Below are 18,435 nucleotides of genomic sequence, written 5' to 3'. Positions count from 1 at the left end.
GTTGTTACCAACACCATCTAGCGTCTTAGGAATACATAGGTTATAGGCTTTGTCCCGAACTTATAGTTTTTGCAATCATTAGTATAGATTCCCTACAAATAGGCTACTAGCAAAGTCAGCATCATCGCGTTTAGAAACGTTATGAGTGGTGTCCTTGCTAAGCATATATCACCATTGCTATGTTTATTATAGCTTAATTATTATAAGTAGCCTACATCAGTCTTTGTTATTGTAATCATTAGTGCTACAATTATGGATGTCTTTATTTTCTTCATCATTATATCAATTATAATAAAAGCCATGGGCTTCATAGCAGTTGCGACTCACGCACAACCTTTGTTCATTGAAAGAGTCCAAGACTGAAAGGTATTAGAAGTATGAAGACTGCAAAAACGTGTGTGCGTGCGTGCGCGCGCGTGTGTGTTGGGTATGTTAATAGCAGGCCATGTTGTTAAGTCATGGCTATTTTATTTTGACCTACAAGTAATTTCAGGCGAGCTGGAATTTCAATCGGCTAATGTCACATCAAAAATGTATTGAATAAAAGTTATGCGCATAGGTCTATTCAGGACTGAGAATGTAACGTTAAAATGTGCTTTGTTTCGATCTAACAGTTGAGGCCTTGGTCTCCGGAGCTCCAGACATGGAGGACCAGGAGGAAACCGTTGGGCTCCAAAATTCGCCAAGCGGTTCAGAGTCAAAGGAATTACACTCTGAAAGTAAAGCAGATAAACAAAATGGAAATTCGGGCAAATCTCCATCCTCCCAGACGACATATATTCAACAGGTCAGCGTTACTCCCTATTTGGAACCTATGCACTTCATGTCGACAGTCTCAAGTCACTGCCTAGAGGTTGTTCTGGACCTATATGCCTATCTATAGTATTGTTTCAGAGTAGCCAAATGTGAATAGTAGGCTAATATGAAATGCTATTGTGTTTTTGTTAAACTATAATGGAATGTATGCTATAGTGCAACATTGTCCCTGTATGAATGACATGACATAGTGACGTAAATATTATTTGTATAATGATTGGGCTAAATAAGCTTACAGAATGGTGTCAACTGCAAGGAAAAGTAATATTGATATTCGTTTTACTTGTCTAATTGTGAAGGGAATGGAGGGGATAAAAGTGTACCTGCACGAGAGGGAACTGTGGGCGAAGTTTCACGAGGTGGGGACGGAGATGATTATCACCAAAGCTGGAAGGTAAGAGAGCAACGCCTGCTTATACTGGCATTACGGGCTATGCAGATACGTTTTAGGAACATACAATTATTTAAATATTGTTGCCATGGTCGATATATACAAACATACACCAATATATTACTGAAATTAATTGTGTCATGTTTGTATGTTTTAATTATATGAATTAGCCATGTTTGCAATAAGCTTAGGCCTACATGTGAGGTTATGTTTGAATAATTATTTGTTGAAAAAAATTGTCAACATTTAGTGGTACTAGTTTTGACAGCACTGTGTCTGAAAAAGTTCATCCGTCCATGTTTCGTTTGATGTATGAGCACAGAGATGAGAGGTTTTACTTTCCAATAATGTGATAGTGATATTAATGCCGTATTCGTTGCTGGAAGGAGGCCTACTTTCACTATTTTCTCAATAGGCCAAGAGATAGCGCCATAAATAAATATTTATTGGCCTAGTCATTTTAAGACAGTCCCTTGGCTAGATAAAAGTCAAAGAAACAACACGTGGCATATATTATGCGTTATATCACCTTCATTCTTTTAATCCTCTCTCACTTTCTCCATCCATTTTATTTTTGAGGTGTGTTTTTCCAAATTGAATACGTGATATTCTTTTAATTCTACCCTAATGTTCGTCACGTTTGCCATATTGAAACCATTATCAAATTACTTTTCAAGACAAAAAGTCCTACACGATTTTTCATGCGAAGGAATTTGGGCATAGGGGGCCGAGTGTAAATCCGTTTAGCAATTCGGTCTAACTGGCCTGTTTAGAAACTCTCAAGGAATATGGTTGAGATATTCTTGTACCTGTGAACTTGAATATGCATGATGGTCGGTGGTCTCTGCTCATGTTAACAAATCGTCTTGTGGCTCTTAGGTATTTATTATTCATTTCAGCCATGTCTCAATATCCTTCCAGTGTGCACTAGGTTAATGTTTTTTCTCACAGCTGCATAAAGCCGTCTTTATATTCTGTCCATTCATTCCCCCCTTTTTGGCTTGAGACTTTATTAACCATCCCTCCTCAGCCCTTACCCCTTCCAATCACCTCGCCACTGCCTCGTTATTACCAAAGGCCTGCCCTGGAGGCCGGGATCCAATCCGCGTTTGACTTCTTTTCCTTAGTAATTTCTATACCATCAGCCTCTGACTGATCACGTTTTCCAACCTGGTAGACCCTATTTCATCAGGGTAGGCTACTTGTGTAAGTTGGCACAGGAACTGGAAAATAAAGTTGCATATCTGAAAATATATGTGCACACATCACAAATGCATCTGGTTTTAGTGAGGCATTTGGTGCAAAAGAAGCTGCCTTAAACATGTATTTCACCGTGAAACAATAGGCCCATTCCTTCATAGAATAGCCTATGTTTTATTTTGTTGAAGTAGGCTATTCATTCGCTTCATTTGTTGCATGCGTAAAAGTATGCAGTCGCTTCCAAACGAACAAAATGTATATTTGGACACTTTAATTCCCATTTATTTTATTTTGTTTCATTGATTGTTGTTCTAAGCTTCATTTGGTTATATATGTCTGACGTTGATATTCATTGTGAACCAGTGGGGTTTACACCCATCCCAAAATACGTGGAGTGTAGGTCATTCATGGTAAACATTTGCACTTGCATTGTGTAACTATTTTATCTTGCTTCGTTTGCAGAAGAATGTTTCCCAGCTTCAAAGTGAAGGTCACTGGATTGAACCCTAAAACGAAATACATACTCCTGATGGATGTCGTGCCTGCGGACGACCATCGCTACAAATTCGCTGATAATAAATGGTATGTAGGACTTTTCCAAAACAAGTGCCTCTTGGATCGTTTCAGTGCCCATTTCCACAGCCTTATGACAATAATTACCTGTATACAACATATGATCATATGAACACATTATCATATGTATTTTCATCTCCAGGATGTTTCACAACCCTATAATGAAATTATAAGGTTAGGCCTAAGGTTTATGCCTCAAATTCTGTTCCCGTTTGGTAGGCCTAGTAGGCAATCTTTAGCAAACTATTCCTAATGGCTCAAATGTCTCAAAATGTTGCTGTAGGCTGTGCAGCTTTATGTAGTAAAAAAAAAAAAGGCTTTCGGTTGGAGTACGGAAATTGAGTAGGGCATCCATGGCAAGTGCTGCGGAGTTGTGCTGACTACCGACTGGAGGCTTAGGCTATTTTTGTGTTTTATGCGAATTCATTATTGTATTGATGTTTCGTATGGTCAGGGTGTAGCTCTCTTCTGACACCTCTGAGGTATTCTCTTTACCATCAGCGAAACGTAGCATAAACACTAGTTGTTAGTGTCATGTCCATCTGGTCAAGAATGCCTTTTTGGGATCAGTGGTTTTCAATTGAGATTTTTTAAAGAGTATAATCACATGCAAATAACGCTGATAATGACCCGTTCAGCGCATGTTGTTGAACTAATACTCTCCTGGTCAACTAAGAAAATAATGTTCGCCCGTGCCAAATAGCAGGTTATTGGTTATGCTAAATAGGATGACCCACACCAACCCAACTGTCAACGTAAAGCACGTCATAGGGCACTAGGCTACTAGACTATAGCCTTAATGTAGGCTATTATATTAAAACATATTTTCCGTTTCCATTTATTGTCCTTTGGGGTGAGAGTAGGCTAAACACAATTAGGCTATACGTGGACAGTATTAAAAACTACAAACTAAAGGCATTTGTCGAACCTTCAATTTAATTAACTGTAGGCCGATAGCGGTATAACCTTGGTAAAATCTCCAGTTTTGGAACAAATCCTAGGCCTACTTCCAAATAGCCTAAATTAATTTATTTCGAAGAAACCTTGTCTACATATTAGGCTAAACCTGTATTTCCGATGAAAAGTGAAATATGCCTAAGGCATTTTCATAAACAGCATATTTTAATGTGTGAAAGTATTTTTTTAAATGCTGACTTTGGTGCTATGATTCAGGTCTGTGACCGGGAAGGCTGAACCTGCCATGCCCGGGAGGCTCTACGTTCACCCGGATTCTCCTGCGACTGGGGCGCATTGGATGAGGCAGCTTGTCTCTTTCCAGAAGCTGAAACTGACCAACAACCACCTGGATCCTTTTGGACATGTATGTTTACGGTTCTTCATATGTTATGGGTTTGTCTGTAAAATGCTTGATGATTTTCGTAAAGGAATACTGTGGCTTATAATTATCAACACAACATCTGCATGCATTAGTAAAGATTGGAAGTCAGATGGCATCTGTTTATTTCCTTTCAACAACCCTCTTATTATGAACTCCCAATACCCTAGATTGTGTGATCCATGTCTGAAACAATATAGCAAAAACAAACATCACTTACATCATCGATCTGCTTCGATGTTAAAAAATGGTGCTATTGGCTAGATATTTCATGTGGTTCCAGGTGTGGGTGACATTGTGTCCAAATTAGACATCTCAACAGAGAGTACAGGATTGGACTGATTACAATGCAATAGTCATATCCCTTATAGGACATAAAACAGCCCAATGCAATTATTATTATTTTGTTAATTGACAACCACAAGAACAATAATGGTTGTTATACAAACTGAAATAAGGAAGTAGATTATGCACAAAATAACCAATAAGAAAAAAGTTAGAAAACAGTAACAATTCTAGAATGTTAAGTGATAAACTTACTCTGTCCATCTCTTGAATTATGACATAAAGGAAAGTGTCAATATTGGTCAATCCCTTATTGCTTCTACATGTATGAAGCTGATTAGAATTGCAGTTGATTGAGCCTACTCTTTCTGCTCAGAGTGGAGCAAAAATGTGTTATGATTTAAGCAAATAATAAACTGCGTGCAAACCATAACACTATAAAGGTCAGCACATAATCAATCATATGGTCACAAATTTAACAGCAACTTGCAGTCATTGATGATAGCTGTAGTAGGGAGTATGTTGATTGGAAATCATTTTGCATTGTTTGCATGTGTAAAAGTATGGGCTCACTGCAAATCTACAGCACCATGCTTGTGATTTTGAAGTCAGCAATAGGACAGATTGTACTCTCTTTAACCATTGACCAAAGCACCTACAGCACACACAGCACTGTCTATCTTCTGCCCGATCACATAACTCCATTGGCATTGTGTGAGAATTTATAGTGATTGTTGCCTTGCCAAAACCCAGCTGGTAAAATGAAATTGGAGCTCGGTTCAGTTGGATTGTGAGCAGTGTTGTACATTTCGGGCCAGAATGCATTTTTGATTGGTTGCAGTGGTTCCTGGCATGCCCTCTTTTGTGCTCAGAGAGTTCCATAGGATTCATAAATGAAATACTGGTGCTGGGCCCAAAAAATATTCCATCAGCTTGTTTGTCCAGCTGGTTGAAATAACTTTGCGACAATTTATAATTACTAGCTTCAGACATGGAGCTGAAGCATATCAGTGAGGTAGGTTGGAGCCAGTTAGGAGGGACCTGAAACAGGACTTTACTTTACAACTGTTTGGTAATTAGACAGAACAGAGCAGGACCTCCCCTCCCAGCCAGAGAGCATGCTGGGATATACCAGTGGCTCCTATAGGTTTCAGAAGGTTGAAATTAATGTTTTTATGACTGTATATGTTTGTAATTTAGTATAAATATGAGTTTATTGAAGGGCTTTCTGATATTTGGTTTGATTTTTACAGTTCATTTTGCTATGGTCAATGTTTACATATATCTTATTGACAATATCTATATATTTTATGTTTTTTGACTCTCAATCATGTAGATGGTATAATCTCAGTTATTTGGGTTATGTTGCTAATTGAGGCTTTAGTTTCTATCTGATACCAATAGTATGCATATAAACATATGATTACCCATTTTCATCTTAGGGCCTACGTTTTATCACAAGTCTCAGCTATGGCTTTGATCTCCCTCTCAACTTGCGAAACATTTCTCAATGTTATTCATCTTCTCCCCCAATTTGCTGGTGCTGGTGCACTCGTTCAGTACTCCCCACACATGTTTTAGCCAGGAGGGTGGAGTGTGGATATCCCACTGTTTATGTTCCAACGGCAGTGTGAGATGAGCAATAGATGATGGTGTACAAAGCCTGTTAATCCAAAGGCTTCAGAAAGCCCTCTGATGTGGAGGAACTTGAAAGCGTAGGGCAGCCGCCGGGGACCCAGGCTGATCCCTCACTATCATTAAATACTATCATACAGAGTCAGGGAGAATGGAGATGCAGAGAACCAGGGCAACAGGGCATGGAGACAAGGCGTGTGCTGGAGGCCTAGTGGGTGGTCTGCTATGCTCCGGGGTCACACCTCCACAGACCGACAGACACGAAGGGAACCAACCCTGTCTGTGGTTCATGTTGTTGTCTTGTAGAAAATTAACACAAGACTCTTGGTGTAGGTTACATGACACATAGATGTCTTCAAGAGTTAGAAAACAAGGTTGCGACCATCTAAATGTGTTAAATCAAAGCATCCCAATGGTTTGTATCATTGTGAATCTGTAAGCCAGATAACTTTTACATTTGCGGTGATATAGGCTGCTGTTCACAAGTGATTTACAAGTCCCTAACCAACCTCCTCTAAAGACTTTGTGGTGGGATTGGTAAATGTGAGCATACATTCTGTTTTCTCCCAAAGTTTTTATCTAATTCAGTGTTTTAAAATACTTAAAAAATACTTCAGCTTTGACCCATTGTATTTATAATGTGCAAAATCAATCTGAGTCATAAAGCATTTCCAGTGTTGGCTGTTGAAATACATTCACCCATTTCTGTTTAGAGGACAATCAAATGTGTTGTACACTAACCTACTATCAAAGTGCTTTTGGAAAATTCACAGTGGACCACAATTTACTCTCTATTCTGAGGTTGAACTGTTCCATCAGTTGTGAGAATCCACTGAGGTCTTTGTAATGCCCCACCGGTCTAGGAGGTCAGGGCATCCTCTCCCTTTTCTCTGCAGCGTGGCTATTGAAAGGAAGGTACTTAAACAACCCTACAGATAAGAGATAGGTGGAATGCCCAGGGGCAGGGGTGCAGGGAGTTCCTGAGGAGGTGAAGGAGAAAAAAAAACTGTTTTGTTATCTGTAAATGTAAGTGGATTTAATGAAATTAGAAACCATTAGATTGCTCATTGTTGATCCCCATGACTCCACAGTATGTCAGACCAATTAGACTAAAGCCTACGGATGAGACGGCCTCATGAGAAGAGTTCAGGGCTCAAGTTCAACTGGGTGGACCGCGTCTTAATGTCGTCAGTGGTAGTAGTCATCACTTAGCATTAACTAGGTCAGAGGGGTCAGGGCGAACGCAGGGAATGGGAAGATGTTCACGTGTTACAATGGGAACTCATCTCTTCTGACATATGTATATTATCATGGGATGTAAAGAGCGTTGTAATGTATTACTGAATGTATTACTGTCATGCCCTTCAGTGATGGGTTTGTAGAGTTACATATAAGCTATGCTCACATTTAGATTTGACTGTACTTTAAATGATATGGTCAAATATATTTACATATACTGTATATTTTCAGAATTGCTATATGATTAATATTGGTATTCTTGGTTTTAATAAATATTTTGTGTGTTTTATATACACTGAACAAAAATACAAACGCAACATGTCAAGTGTTGGTCCCATGTTTCATGAGCTGGAAGAAAAGATCCCAGAAATGTTCCATATGCACAAAAAGCTTATTTCTCTCAAATTCTGTTCACAAATTTGTTCACATCCCTATTAGTGAGCATTTCCCCTTTGCCCAAATAATCCATCCACCTGACAGGTGTGGCATATCAAGAAGCTGCTTAAACAGCATGATCATTATACAGGTGCACCTTGTGCTGGGGACAATAAAAGGCCACTCTAAAATGTGCAGTTTTGTCACATAACACAATACCACAGATGTCTCAAGTTTTGAGGGAGTGTGCAATTGGCATGCTGACTGCAGCAATGTCCACCAGAGCTGTTGCCAGGTAATTGAATGTTCATTTCTCTACCATAAGCTGCTTCCAACGTCGTTTTAGAGAATTTGGCAGTACGTCCAACCGGCCTCACAACCACAGACCATGTTTATGGAATCGTGTGGGCAAGCGGTTTGCTGATGTCAACGTTATGAACAGAGTGCCCCATGGTGGTGGGGTTATGGTATGGGCAGGTATAAGCTACAGACAATGAACACAATTGCATTTTATCGATGTCAATTTGAATGCACAGACATACCGTGACGAGATCCTGAGGCCCATTGTCGTGCCATTCATCCGATGCCATCACCTCATGTTTCAGCATGATAATGCACGGCCCCATATTGCAAGGATCTGTACACAATTCCTGGAAGCTGAAAATGTCCCAATTCTTACAAGGACTGCATACTCACCAGACATGTCACCCATTGAGCATGTTTGGGATGCTCTGGATCGACGTGTACGACAGCTTGTTCCAGTACCCGCCAATATCCAGCAACTTCGCACAGCCATTGAAGAGGAGTGGGACAACATTCCACAGGCCACAATCAACAGCCTGATCAACTCTATACGAAGGAGATATGTCGCGCTGCATAAGGCAAATGGTGGTCACACCAGATACTGACTGGTTTTCTGATCCACGCCCCTACTTTTTTTAAGGGTATCTGTGACCAACAGATGAGTATCTGTATTCCCAGTCTTGTAAAATCCATAGATTAGGGCCTAATGAATTTATTTCAATTGACTGATTTCCTTATATGAACTGTAACTCAGTAAAATCTTTGAAATTGTTGCATGTTGTTCAGTATATTTGTATGTTTTATTCAAAGCAATATCAATAGTATTTTGTGTTTATCTTAATTGTCTGAATGTGTATAAATCTATGTTTCTTATTTCTGGTGCTGGGGACCCAAATTGTTACACATTTGAGTTTTTGCACCAGCATGACCTGAATGATTCCACTAATCAAAGGTTTGATGATGAGTTGATTAGTAGAATCAGGTGTGTAGTGCTAGGGCAAAAACTAAATGTGCACCCATTTGGGTCCCCAGGACCAGGATTAAGAAACACTGGTTTAGATTTATCTGAATGTGATTTTGATCATGTCAGAATTTGTGTTTTGGTGAGATTATGCGTCAGGGTGGCCCATTTGTCAGGAGAAAATAGAAATGGTCAAAACACAAATATGCATACATTTCTCTCTTCAGATTATCCTGAACTCCATGCATAAATACCAACCCAGGATTCACATCGTGAAAGCGGATGAAAATAACGGCTTTGGCTCCAAAAACACAGCGTTCTGTACCCACGTCTTCCCAGAGACTGCTTTCATTGCGGTTACGTCCTACCAGAACCATAAGGTAAGTCTTCGATTTTGGACATGTTTAAGCCATTGTATTGTGTGTGTGTATGAATAGCCTAAATTGTTCTGAATTTATCGGTGTATCATAGATGAGTAATTAATTACACCGTATATAACTAATAAAAACGTTTTGACATATAGGCCTCGAGATTGCCTTTTTGCATCGCCTTGTCAATTGAAAGTGACACAAAACGTCACAACACATATAAAATCATTTCATGGATTAATCGAAATCAGTTCATAAACATCAGAAAGTTGCTCATGCTATATATATGCTATATATATATATATATATTGCTGCTAAAGAACTGACGGTAAGACGTAAAGCTGATGAATGAGCTGATTATCAAAGCTTGAAAAATAAAACCGATAGGGTGTATCCTATTGCAAGAAATGGAGTCCAATGTAATGATATGTCACCATGAGCAGTGGCAGAACATTAGGCTCACGTCTAATAATCACCGATATCATATTCAGTCATTGACAGATGTGAGTAGGCTATCCATTTATTTTTGTTTGGTATGGAAATTTGATAATTCACAGGCACAAATTATTACTATTACGCATGGATTCGAGCTCGCAAGTGATATCATTTTAGTTCTACTTATTCAGTAAATTCTAAATTTAAACATGAGTATATTTTCTTTCATGTAGACTACCATACCTAGGCCTACATATATTAATTGTGATATTTTCCTATATGAACATTAAAACATTTACATCCACTTGTTGCATGCGCTTTATTTTGTCTGCGTTTTTGAGCGTTTAGAGAAGACATCGAAATAATATTTAAGAATTCGTTTTCCTCAAATCTGACAACTCATAATCTTAGGAGTGCTGTCCAATCATTTCTACGTCTGTTTAACATCCGTTTTTAACTATGTCGGAGTCAGATTTTAGTGTGGGACAGAGGGAATATGCAAGAGGGGGCGAGGACCCTTAATGTGTCCTGAGCCAATCCGAATTCCCAAAGACTCTGAGAAACCGGAAATCCAAATGACTGAAACTCTGGAGAAACCATTAATTATATTCAGGGAGTTTATTGAGGGCACCTGAGAATGCAACATGGGCTAATTATTATTACCAGAGCCAGCCAGACTTCCAGACAAACAATCTATTCTGATTTCCTCAACTTTTACCACGAATACCTAATCCAAGAATGTTACATCTGTCAAATAAACTAGAGAAAGTTATCATGCCATGCATTTTGGGGGAAAGGGCATAGGAAATGCGCATAGGCAGGCGCAGCCATATATAGTCAAAACGGTCAAACTTGACCATACCATAGGTTTGTATTGAACAAATATAACAATTTCCTTCTGAATAAACTATTTTGAAAACAACTAGCGTTTTCATATCTTATTTCTCAACTCAATAGGCCTATAGGCTACAGAAACGCATTGGGCCTAGGCATGTTGAATCTGAACGTAGAATTGTACCAGTTCATTGGCTACCTCTAACGAATTATAGTTGCATTATAGTAAATCCCATAGCCAAATATCACATGCAATGCATGATATAAACAAATGCAGTAACCTACTGTATTATGAATTAATGTTTGTCATGATTGCTATCCGTGATAGTCCTTACAAGTATATCTAACGAGTTGGTAACAACTTGCTTTGTATTTAACCGGGTGTCTAGGCCTATAAATGTTTCCAGAATTGTTAGGAAACTGTCACCCCAGGCTTGTCTAGTTCTTCCATGCTATCAGTGTTAATTCATGCACTATCAAATATGTAAGTTTGGAAATAGTGTTACATTTGTATAGTCTGGTATGAATTCGTCCAAGTGACAACCTGATTGATGCTCAGTAATAGAAAGTTTCATTAGTGAATTAGGTTTCGTTTCATTAATATTTGCATTTACTATGCTATTCTTGCCCCCTTTATAATGTAATATTTCACCTGAATTATCCTACATATTAGGCTTGCAATTAAATAAGCGATTAAGCATCACTTCGGCGTTTGGGTATGTTATTTTATTGAGCGTGTGCTTCAAGTTATTTTCGCAAACATTTTGTACCACCAACAGTTATTTTCAAAATGATTGCTTTGAAAAGATTTTGAGAATCATTATCATAAAAAGAAAAAAATGAAAATCGACACTTTTGCCAAAACGGTGCGTGCATTAACGAGAGATGTTGTACAAGGTTTCGTAGAAAGTGAGAGCCGGTGCGTGGACAAAAATCCAATCTTGTTGTGAGGCGGGAAGCACCAGACCCGCCAACTAGTTAGGGCCTACCTGCCAGAAACAGCGCGCCTTTGAGAGAGGGCGATCGCTGCGTTCTGTTTAACCAGTAGCTTAGTGGTAGTTTAACTAAGTTCAGATCTAGGTAGCGTTTTCAGTAGTTAATTACTTTTTTGCCATGTAGTGATGTAGCTAACTACTGGAACTACACACTACTTTTTTGCAAAAATAAAATATGATTGAAGTAATTATTTGCTTAATTTTTTTGGCATCAGACCTGCCTAATTCTCACTTGAAACATTGTTTTTGTGTTTAATAGGCTAAATTACACATTTTGTTAACATATGACCCCAAAGTGATCAGTTCCTCCAATTTGTAGTATATTAAATTTCAGATTTACATATGATAGTTTTTCACCAAGTCGTTTGGATGTAGTGAACTACTTTTTCAAAGTAACTTTAGTTAAGTAAACTATATTTTTCTTAAGGGTAGCTTTAGTGTAGTTTCACCTCTTCCATTGTGAAGTATTTGGTAACTTGGTAAACTATAAAAAGAGTAGCTTCCCCAACACTGTTAAATAACAGAATTCAAACCACAGGTTTTGTGAGGTTTCTCCCCAGGTTTTGAGTGTTTATTTGAAAGGTTCAGTTTGTCACGAGACTGACCACAGTGCGTGTGGACCTATGGGCAGTCTCTCATCTCAAAAGCATCATGAGGCTGTATTATGTTCCACATGGGAGAGTGAACACGCTTGTTTTAAGTGAAGATATCCTGCTATAGGCCTCAAAGGACACAATAAGTCCTTCGCACAGAATATAGAGGAAAGGAAACACGCGTATTGTGACGTTAAGTTTTATTTTTACATATTATTGTAATTTACTGTTTAATTGCTTGCTGTTTTGCAGATAACCCAGCTGAAGATAGAGAACAACCCATTTGCAAAAGGCTTCCGTGGGAGTGATGACATGGAGCTCCATCGGATGTCCAGAATGCAAAGGTACAGATGTAGGATCTTAATTTGATCACTCTTTTGTTGCTGAGAAGTTTCCATAGGAAATGCAGATGAGCTTCGTGATTTACATAAATTCACTGAAAACCTGCACTAACACAGTTATATTAACAGTATTGCACTTGTCATATAACCTATTTTGCAGCTAATAGCCCAACGACCAATCAAGCAACTTTATGGACTAAACGTTCAAATAGTCAATGGCCAAGCTTTGGTTCAGTGCTTAACTTGCCTAACTTTTCTATCTCAGCCTATTAGAAAGAATCCAATATTACCATAATTAGCAGTTTTTTAGCACACTATACTGTACTGTAAGATGGTAAACTGGAAACATATATTACACAATGTAACCGCAATTACAGTAGATAAGGATTACTGACATTCTAATCACAGTGTCACATCACAAGCACCGTTGTACTCCTTCAATCAGTGAAATGCAAACCAGATATGAGTGTTATTTTCAGTGAGCCCCATCGCCCCCTGCCCCTCTCTCCCCAGCTGTGATTTGTGTAGTCCTTGAGCAGAGGCCAGTCTCTATGTCCCAGGGCTTTTATGGCTGATCTGGAAGGGCCTTCTGAACCAATGACATCTCCCTTTAACGCAACTCCCTCTTTACCGGGATATTCAGTCATCTGTGCATTGATAATATGGCTGGTTCAGCAGCGGCATCGACCACATCATTCCAGATGAGTGCTTTACGCATGTGTCAACACAGTGTGGATAACACATTTTCAAAGGAGAAAATCTGGTTTGAAACTTCCCCAGATCGCCAACAATGGTGTTGCATGGCCTTTCAAACAGAGGATTCCAAAATCAGAGAAAAATGGGAAAGGAGCCTGATTTTCCATGGGGCAGTGAAACTTTGCCTCCCATTAATTTTATTTGGAATGGGAGAACAGAACATTCTCTCTAATAAGCCACTGCAGGTGAATCTAATAGTTTTTGGTTGACTGATTTTCCCCATCAGTAGGCGATAGGACACATTCAATGCAAATCTTGTGGTGAAATTAATGACAGAAGACTAAAGAAACTATGTTTTTCCTTTTTCTTCAAAGATATTTCACCTGCAGTAATGTTTTATTCCTTACCAGGGTGTTAAAAAAATTGATATTGCATATTTAATGTTGGATTATCTAAGTTAGACAGTAATTAAGTTGGTCAATGTCACAAGATAATACTTCTGTAAGTGGAATAGTTATTTTGTATAGACATTTGTAAATTGATTTTAATTGGCCAAAGGCCAAACCAGACGATCACTCCTAAATGCCACTGTCCTGTCTTGCCAAGTACAGTAAGCTCAGCACGTCTGGTCTTGGTTAGTATTTCCAAGGGAGAGCTTATTGCAAAACCAGGTCACTGGTTCAAAAGTAACAGTCAAAGAAATCAAATAAATAGAAGAAGCAAAGATAGTCCATTCATGGATCCTCTAGATTAATGCAACTGGAATAAATCCCTGTCTTTCCACTAGAAACTGATCCTCCGGAACATTGACTCTCTGTGGATCCTAAGTGGATTTGACTCATTGATGGTCAGTGTGGTTTGTTAGCATTGAGAAGGGTATAGTGTCTGCTCATTGGATGAAAGAGACTGTGTATATAAGTCAGCCATGGTTAATGACTGAGGTCAGGCACAGTCCTCAAGTTGATACCAGGCTGTCAAATAACATATTTATCTTCTTCTTTTGCATGTGAAAATGCGTTATGAATGCAAATAAATGAACAAATACTATAATGAGGATAATTAGGATTACTGATCTAGGATAATTAGGTGACGATTAATAATCACTACTATTAGTAATACTAATGGCAATGATAGTAGTACTAGTATTAGTGGTGGTAAGATTAGTTGAAGAAGCATACAGTACAGTAAATGTTATCATCATTTCCTAACCCTATCTCTGTATGTATGTCTGCAGCACTAAGGAGTACCCGGTGGTCCCTCGCAGTACGGTGCGCCAGAGAGTGGGCACCAGCCAGAGCCCGTTCAGTGAGGAGGTGCAGGGTATTGCCACCCCCAGTGGCCTGGCCTCCCAGTACACCCAGTGTGAGAACGGGGCCACCAGCACCTCACAGGATCTCCTGCCCCAGTCTGGCTCCTACCCTCTCCCCCACGAGCACAGCCAGGACTACCACTGCATCAAGAGGAAAGGTGGGCCAGGCTTTCATGATATATGAGCCATGCATGCTAATGGTGTGGGTTGTTAGAAAGCATAAAAAGGCGAAACATGGCTGGTTACAAAGTAAAAATATGTACATTGTTTTGTTCAGCTGATAGGGGTCTACAGTATGCGTACATGCTGTAACTGTAACTGTTCCCTGTCGGTCCGTAGTGGAGGATGACTGTCACTCAGGAGAGCACACCTACAAGAAGGCTTACCTGGAGAGCTCCTCCAGTGAGGACGACCATTACTACCGTCCCGTCAGCTACCCACAGAGCCTGGGCCTGCCCGGGGGGCCCTACAGGACCGAGTCCAGCCAGAGGCAGGCCTGCATGTACGCCAGCGCCTCCCAGGGGGCCGAGCCCGTCCCCAGCCTGGAGGACATCAGCTGCAACACCTGGGCTGGCGTCTCGCCCTACGGCAGCTGCTCCGTCACCACCATGCAGCCAATGGAGCGGCTGCCCTACCAGCACTTCTCTGCCCACTTCACCTCGGGGCCCCTGGTGTCCAGACTGAGTGGAGTGGCAGGCCACGCCTCCCCGCAGCTGGGTGACGCCCACCACGCCATGTACCAGGGCCCCATGGCCCATCAGACTCTGGGCCGCCAGTGCAGCCCCGGGGCAGGCATCCAGTCGCCCACCGCAGGTCTCCAAGGCAACGAGTACCTGTACTCGCACGGGATCCCGCGCACGCTGTCACCTCATCAGTACCACGCTGTGCACAGCGTCAGCATCATGCCAGAGTGGAATGAGAGCAGCTAAAAGGGCTTTCTTCATAGGAAAGGATGAAGAAGTTAGAGAAAAAAGGACCGTGATAGGGTGGGGCTTTAGATAAATCTATATTTATATTTTTAAAGATATATACAGTATGGCAGTGCAGTCTTGTGAGATTAGTAGGTGAGGCATGAATGCCTCGAGCATTGGACGTTGGTGCTCAAAGGAAGTGGGAATGTCTTTGCAGTTGACTTGTTACTGCGACTATGGGCAAACATCATGAGGATGAGCAAAACAAGGTGGAGACAAGCATTGGCCATTGAGTTTTAAGGAGTCTTATTAGGACAACTAAATATGAGTTAAAAAAGCCAATGATTTTGCATGAGGGACAATAGTAGCTTCATCAAGAGACCCCCATTTTTAAACTGTCCTGTTTTGATAGTGTATTATACATCTTGGTGCTTGAATTATATGTTTTCTTCTTTTTCTGCTGCAAATAGAAATCTTGTTCTGTAGATTTTTACATTTTCTGCAAAAAAAGTAGACATTTTATCCCCCAGTTCTCATTTTGTTTATGGCTTTTGTAGTGAACCGCTTACTTTCTAAAACCATTCTACAGAAATTCAGAAGATGTGATTATTTTTCTGTGACTATTTTGAAAACATACTCGGTGAGTTGCTGGCCTGATTTGTCAATAAAAATTACAAAGGGCAAAAAACATTAGATACTTATACGAAAGCCATTGCATTGCTCTGCTTTACTTTGAATACATGACCACCATATCCATGGATACAAGTGTGTATAATGGTGAGTTTATATGCAGTTGACAGGTCGATAAGATGACAGTGTGTTCTGTAGAGGAAGTGTGTCTTGATATCCTCTCTAACTCTGGCATGTAGCAACACACACTTTAACATGGAAATATTTTGATGTGGTTTGCAGTTAGTCTGGGGAAGGTGTGTGAAAAATGTACCTGGTATTCGCTTGCAACGAAAGCTAAGAAACAAGAAACCTTCTGACATAAACAGTGGTTCTCAATCAGACACTGCCCTTATAGGAGATATAAGCTAGAACCGGTGAAAAGGTGATTACATATTTTTTTTGGGTTGTTGAAAATGTCATTTTTATTAGTTTGTGTTGTACCCAGTAAATGTGTGTTGTTTCTCAATCTTTTCATTTATGCTCCTACAATTGGCACTTCTCCCACGACTACAGTCATAAACTCAACCAGAGCAAACAAAGATATGTATGGTATATGACGCCTTTAACCATATAGAATGTAAAGAACCAGAGGCAAAGATTGCTATAGACAAATAATGATAATATGAAAGCATGGTCACTTCAGAGATTATACACGACCTAAACACATCAGTCAAATACACATAATTTCTGCCAATATATGGAAGTCATGTTATATTTTAAAGGTCAGTTATGTATGGACAAAGACTTATTTAGAAAATGCTTGTAGTCGATAGAATGTTACTTGTCGATAGTATTTATTTTTTTCCTGTATTATAAATCAACTTGCTCCTGTTGTATCGACAATGAAATGTGTTAGTCGGTCCGGTTCTCTTTGTTATTTAGGCTAAATGTATTTTCTTTTTTTAATCATCCTGCTTTTGAAATCAGGACATTCATTTACAGTTGTCAAAAGTCTAAGAAAGAGAGAGATGGATTACTTTGGTGTAAATAAACACACATATATAGAATACAGAATACTTGCAATACATTTAAAAGGGGATTCTGTCTATTCAGATTTTACCTCTTTTATTTTGATGATGCTTAGTGTTTAATTGTGACATGTAACTAAACATAAAACATTGGATTCATAATTTGGGATCTATAGGACTCTGTACAGAGATAAGATGTTTGACTACAACTCTACACGGATACATACAGCTATACAAAACCACAAGAGACACTAAAGTGATACACCAAAGTGTGGGGTAATGGACAAAAGCTCTGACCATAGACCGTTTGCTCCTTTGTTTACATACACATAATTTTTGTTAATGCAACAAATGTAAAATCTTGTCATCACAATGTAGGCAGCAGCAGTAACTAATTATACCTACTTGTCCCCAGCTTCTCTTTATTCAATAGATAATCCTGAGGATTAAAGGTCTGCTGTCTGGCCAACCCCTCTGAAGCCCCTCATAAATCTTCTGTGTGTGTGTGTGTGTGTGTGTTTGTGTGTGTGTGTGTGTGTTGTGCTGGTTTAGCCCCTTGGAGCAGTTGCTTGGTTACCTTAGAGGACATATTGCCCAGAGTTGACCACTCCTTGAGCACTGTTTCAAACCACAGCCTGATGCTCACATTGTGTTCTTTTACAGAACAGCTTGTTGTTGATCAGCCTAATCAGGCTTGGGAGGTTCTCAGAATCTCATATGAATTCACTTCATGATCAGGACCATTTATGATGAAGTGTTCTCCCAAAAATAGCACACCATTATTAAAATGATCTAATGGGAAGCTACAGTTGGGTCCATAATTATTGCATGCCTTGATAAAGATGAGGAAAAAGACTGCATAAAATAAATAATTCAAATTCTGAGCTTTTTTCGATATCTTTGCATATTTTTTATACTGAATGTTATCACATATTCAACCAAAACCTAAAATTATATAAAGGGAACCTGAGTTTACAAATAACAAAAATATATACACTACTGTTCAAAAGTTTGGGGTCACTTAGACATTTCCTTGTTTTCGAAAGAAAAGCACATTTTTTGTCCATTTAAAATAACATCAAATTGATCAGAAATACAGTGTAGACATTGTTAATGTGGTAAATGGCTATTGTAGCTGGAAACGGCTGATTTTTAATGGAATATCTACATAGGCGTACAGAGGCCCATTATCAGCAACC

General features: G+C 39.4%; 1 protein-coding gene across 1 annotated transcript; it reads left to right on the top strand.

Annotated features, from left to right (window-relative positions):
• Positions 1–643: 643 nt before the first annotated feature.
• Positions 644–15,614, top strand: LOC311099488 (T-box transcription factor TBX5-A-like; the record flags this gene model as incomplete). Its single annotated transcript, XM_084140188.1, has 8 exons — positions 644–787; positions 1,116–1,210; positions 2,870–2,989; positions 4,154–4,301; positions 9,342–9,494; positions 12,592–12,683; positions 14,611–14,843; positions 15,025–15,614. 8 exons carry the CDS (start codon positions 644–646, stop codon positions 15,612–15,614), a joined length of 1,575 nt encoding a protein of 524 aa, XP_083996314.1.
• Positions 15,615–18,435: the final 2,821 nt, after the last annotated feature.

The sequence above is a fragment of the Coregonus lavaretus genome (assembly GCF_964263955.1).
Source record: "Coregonus lavaretus genome assembly, chromosome: 24".
NCBI lineage: Eukaryota > Metazoa > Chordata > Actinopteri > Salmoniformes > Salmonidae > Coregonus > Coregonus lavaretus.
Note: the sequence above shows the minus strand (reverse complement) of the source record. Positions and strands in the feature narration are given on the sequence as shown.